The following is a 5000-nucleotide window of genomic DNA, read 5'->3' as shown; positions in this document are numbered from 1 at the left end:
CCTGCACCCAGCTGCCACACGCATCATGACCCCTGCCACTCGCTAGCCCAGGACAAGGGACAAAGGACTGTTATTCAGTGGGACTCGAGCAAGACTATATACTATGTGAGTGGCACAGCTCGACTACAGCGGAGACAAGACTATATACTATGTGAGTGGCACAGCTCGACTAAAGCGACGACAAGACTTCCAGCCTATTCTTCACCTTAACACACAGGGAAAAAACAAAACACATGAAAGCTCAGAAATGGAGCATAAAAAAGTGGACCAAACTTTAAAAACATTGTTTCTTTTCCTCTCTGTTCTGTTTATTTTGTTGTTGTCAATGTTGTTTCCTGACTAGTTTGTGTTTTTTGTTTTCTCTTTTCTTTTTGTGAGCAAGTACAGATTTTAAAAGTTTCACAAGGTGAAATACAAAGCTTGGAAGTTTTTGAGCTGGTTATGAAGGCTTACTTAAAAAAAGACTTCTTTTGAAAGGAAGCCTGGTTTTTGGACGTAAAGGTGAAGCATAACCCCTTTGTATTTTTTTGTATGTACGATATCTATTTTCTACTGCTATGGACTCCTCATGTCTTTCAGATGTCGTTTCTTTTTTGGTTAATGCCTCTTCTGTCTCTCATTCCTAAACGCTGCTGCATCATGGCCTGCTAAACGGCAAAGCAACCAAGCACTGACATAATACGATGCTAGTCAACATGCTAACGTGTTTTTGGTTTCGAATCGCAAGGTTTGCATGTTGTGTTTATGATTATTTTGTTTTTCTTTCAATTTGTTTGCTTCACGTTTGAGAGTGCATTTTTGTGGATGGGGAACGCTGTTGTGTGTTTGTGGGCAAGGGTGTCTTTCTTTTGTCAGGAAAATATTGTCAGCACATCAGTCAAAACAATAATAATATCAATAATAATTATGTTCTTAGAACAGGTGCAACCAAGATGAGTTGTTGTATGCATGTCTGTTTCCTTGTTTTAAACTCCCTAAATATTAAAACATAAAATGTCCACTTAAAGTTTTGATTTGCCATAATCGAATAGATTCTTCTTTTGTTTGATCATTTTTAAAACATAAAGGCAGAGCATCAAAAGGTTAGAATAGAACACCACTGATACGCAAGCTTAAATGTGGGGTTGCAGGTTAACCATTTTAAGAAAATGTACCATTATGACATCACGTTGGGGGTTCCGCAGGCTCATAGGAGTCTAATAGAACCTTAGAATCCTGGGTGAGTTGCCCCAACGTGATGTCATACCTGCAACCCCACCTTTAACACTGCTAGAAAAAGGATACGGACATCTCAATGACATCTTCAGGCTTTCTGTTCTTTAGTATCGGAGTGGCTATTTCCTGATCAGTACCAGACTGTGCTGTAAATGCAAGTCAGTAGCCTGTACACAGGTCACCATGTCTGGTCTTCGTATGGCTACTTTAGTGAAGTGGCCATGAGTCACCCCGCTCATCTGTTTAGGAGGTGCAGGCCGGGTTCAGTTGAGGTTTCGGTATAAAAAGGAGACAATCCCCACACTTCAGGTCTTTTTCTGTGCAAAGCTTTACTTGACTTGCTAGCTTTTGGTATTTGACGTTGAGCAGGCAGACTGCCTGATGAAGGTCTAGGAGTGAAAGTTTGCAAGTCAAGTAAAGCTTTGCACAAAAAAGACCTGAAGTGTGCCGATGTTTCCTTTTTGTATTTGACTGCTGTGGTGGAAAGGAAATCCAGGAGTCATGTGACCTGTTAAGACAGTAGAGTAGAGTAGGAGCAGAGTGATGGCTTGCCAGCAGGCTGCTGTTCAGGCAAGGTTGCCAGATGAGGCTGATGATTTGCAGCCGAGAACATGCTCAAAACCTGCCTGGAAGCACTAAATCCTGCCCAATTGTATTGATTTCTATGGCCAAACATTGGGCAAGTTTTTCTGCGAAATGACATTTTTACCCGCAGATGAGACGGCCATCCTAAGCAGCCCAATTGGGCGAGAAACCGCCCAATCTGGCAACACTGTGTTCAGGGCTCTCTGGCCACTATACAGTGTTGTATAGCTGATGGTGTTGATAACAGACTTCTTCGATACTGGTGGTGGGCCTCTGCTTGGGATGGCCTGCTGAGGGTCTTTGATGACAAGAAGGTAAATGGGAGGAACAGGGAAACACTGCTATTGTAGACACAGCTTCTCATTGAATGGCATTTTGTCGTAAGTAAGCAGAGACTGCTCCTCTTTCGGGGAATAGCTAGAGACTAGTGGTTAATTACCCCCTCTTAACGCCTGCCATCTCAGACCTCTCTGACGGCCGTAAAGGACGGCGTATAAATTCTTTAACAACTCGCTGCCAAAACGGCTCACGGCGTGCGTCACTCAACACAAGCCCACCTGCTGCTGAGCCGAATAACTAATGTCAAACTGGCCGAGACGCGAGACTAGAGACGAGACGGGCAGCAAAAACAATTTCCTGGTGCCTGAGCATGTTTAATTTAAAAGCTGAAGGTGTCTGTCGTTTCCTATTAAAGGTGTCTGGCTAGAGAGCTTAGAGTGAAGAGAGATGAAAACAGACATGCAGGGCCACTGACAGCTTTGACTGGGCCCAGAACAAAGTCATCTGAATGGGCCCCCAGCCCAATAGATTCAATGTGATGAGGACCCAATTCTGGGGCCTTCTCACTCCCTGGGCCCGGGACAACTGTCCCCTTTGTCCCCCTCCTGTCGGCAACCTTGCAGACGTATGGTTGAAGAGTGTGTCAGAGCAGGTGGATCTGTTCCTCCTTCCCAAAAATGTATCAGACTCTGTTAACTCCTTTGGGAGAACAGCATTTGGATTTGGTATGTCAGTCACATGCCACCGAGCTTTATAGTCTGTGAGTCCTCAGAGACTCAACCTTTCTCATCAGTCAGCATTTGACATGTGGAGCAGACAACATAAACGTTTCTAAGAAGTGCTCACAAGTGATGCATATGTGAACAATCAATCAGGCCGTGACATCACAGGCCCCGTCTTTTTTTATCTCCTATTTTCCCCCTCTTTCTGTCTAGCTTTTTTCTTCAATTTCGATTGAAGTTTCCCCCTCTTTTTTCTTTCTTTTTTTTCTTTAAAGAGGAGACATGTCATTCTGTATAACTTCTACTTGGTTTTCCTTCTCCAAAATCATATATACACACACTCATGCTCAGGTGGGTTTATAATGTCAACAAGTCTCACCCGTGAAGTATTTGACATTGCTGCTCCATGCAGACTAACAGACTGCTGAGAACATTCCGTGTGAAATAAAAAAAAAAGAAAAACAAAGTGCTGCTTGCATGCTTCAGCCACGTTTATCTCACAACATAGAAGACTGCCAAGAAACCGTTTCCCTTCACTTGTCTGTGTGAGTGCATAGTTTGTTTGAATACTTTTGATGGAAAGTTTCAGCAAGTTGTTTCTTTAAAAACTTGCGCTTGGCAAGCATTGGCACGACACTATGTAAAGTAGCTAACTTAAAAAAATACCTTTAGAGTAGCAACAAAATAGATTAGGTAAATATTTAAACATCTGATTATTTCCAAATGTTATATTTCGTGTAAACAAATAGTGTTCCTTGCTATTGCCTTAAGAACTCCATCATTTTCTTTTGTTGACGTGTATATTTAAGTCATTGTGTTTTAGGAAAAATGCAACGGAAAATAGGAAGTTTAAAAAAAAGAGAAAATATTTTTTTAAAGTTTTGATTTTATGTTTTTCCCATCCATAGTTTTAATTTAAACCTGGGCAAAAACAATAACTTAAATGGGTTGATCGATGTTTTAGAAACTTATTTAATGTCTGATGAAAATAAAGACCCATAATCACAGCTGTTGCCTTTTTGTTTTCTCTTCCAAGGTGTGGTGGTGGTGTGGTGCCTGACAAATGCAGGTCAAAAGCAGCGAGTGACCCTTCAAGTCTGTTCATTGAAGCATACACATGTGAAATTAATGGCATTTTAAAACGAATATTCAAACAAGATGATTTTTTTTCTTATCTTGGTGATATTAGGGTTACAGGGGGGCATAGGTGGAGAGGCTGCAAGTCTCTGAATATTAATATTAAATGTCTGGCCCACTTGAAAAACACTTCACAGGAATCATTTGAAGCACACACACACACACGAGTGTTTTTGCCACGTAAGGTTTTATTCAGTAGCCGCCATGTGACATGAGACTTTAAGATTTGTTTTTTGTTTGTTTTACAGTACATTCATTGCTGTGGAACAAGTGTGTTCAGTCTTGACCTGACAGTTTCCTCCTGAACTGCTGCTGACATATCCAGACAGCCCGTATACACCATTGGCATTTCATTTGCATCTATGCAGTATTTGGCACTGAATGCCAAAACAGAGGTTTTATGGTGAAGATAAAAAAAATGCTGATATGAAGAAATCTGAATTTGCACATCAATGCAAGTGGATATACAAAGATGCCCAAGAATAGTCTCATGCATGCCCATGATGCTCGTTCTGTACTGGGGTGGTTAGTTGGTGGGAAACCCTGGAGAGCAGGTGAAATGGCAAACAAGGCAAACTGCGGTCTGGATGAAGGTCAGGTTCAGTCAGGACGGGTCATCATCATTATCATCATCATCATCCCTGGTCATGAATGCTGCTGCAGCTGGACGGTTGGGTTTGGGTTGTGGAATGACAGCTTACAAACCACAGTGGACGGGAGCCACAATACAATCATGTTAAGTTAGGACTCTCTTACAAGAGAGAAATCGGCAGATATTTACAAGGAAGGCTGCGTGCTGACAACAACGTGCAATGCTCCACCCACTCTGCCAGAGTGTGCAAACACATTCACACACACACACACACACACACACACACTAAATCACTCATACATACACATACATCCACAAGCAGGTGTAGTGGTGTGGAGCGCAGGTCTACTTCCACTGCTTCTTCTCGTAGTCCCACTGGGATGCGAAGCCCTCCACGGGGTTGACCCTCATGTCCAGCATCCTCTGGATCTGCCGGGCCTTCCAGTCCTCATCAAAGGTGCGCGGGGTGG

At 42.5% G+C, this 5000-nt stretch overlaps 2 protein-coding genes across 2 annotated transcripts in view; one reads left to right on the top strand and one right to left on the bottom strand.

Annotated features, from left to right (window-relative positions):
• bcl2l1 (BCL2 like 1) overlaps positions 1-1010 on the top strand; it is a 46250-nt gene extending 45240 nt beyond the window's left edge. The window contains exon 3 of the mRNA XM_063207931.1: positions 1-1010. This exon is cut by the window's left edge and continues 845 nt beyond it. The gene's annotated coding sequence lies outside the window, so the exon portion shown is untranslated.
• Positions 1011-4106: 3096 nt separating this feature from the next.
• LOC134456541 (cytochrome c oxidase subunit 4 isoform 2, mitochondrial) overlaps positions 4107-5000 on the bottom strand; it is a 9795-nt gene continuing 8901 nt past the window's right edge. The window contains exon 5 of the mRNA XM_063207932.1: positions 4107-5000. This exon is cut by the window's right edge and continues 9 nt beyond it. Coding sequence (XP_063064002.1) covers positions 4876-5000 — 125 coding nt within the window. The 3' untranslated portion in view covers positions 4107-4875.

Source organism: Engraulis encrasicolus, chromosome 10 (genome assembly GCF_034702125.1).
Source record: "Engraulis encrasicolus isolate BLACKSEA-1 chromosome 10, IST_EnEncr_1.0, whole genome shotgun sequence".
Taxonomy (NCBI): Eukaryota; Metazoa; Chordata; class Actinopteri; order Clupeiformes; family Engraulidae; genus Engraulis; species Engraulis encrasicolus.
The sequence above is the reverse complement of the archived record's forward strand: the minus strand, read 5'-3'. Positions and strand labels throughout refer to the sequence as shown.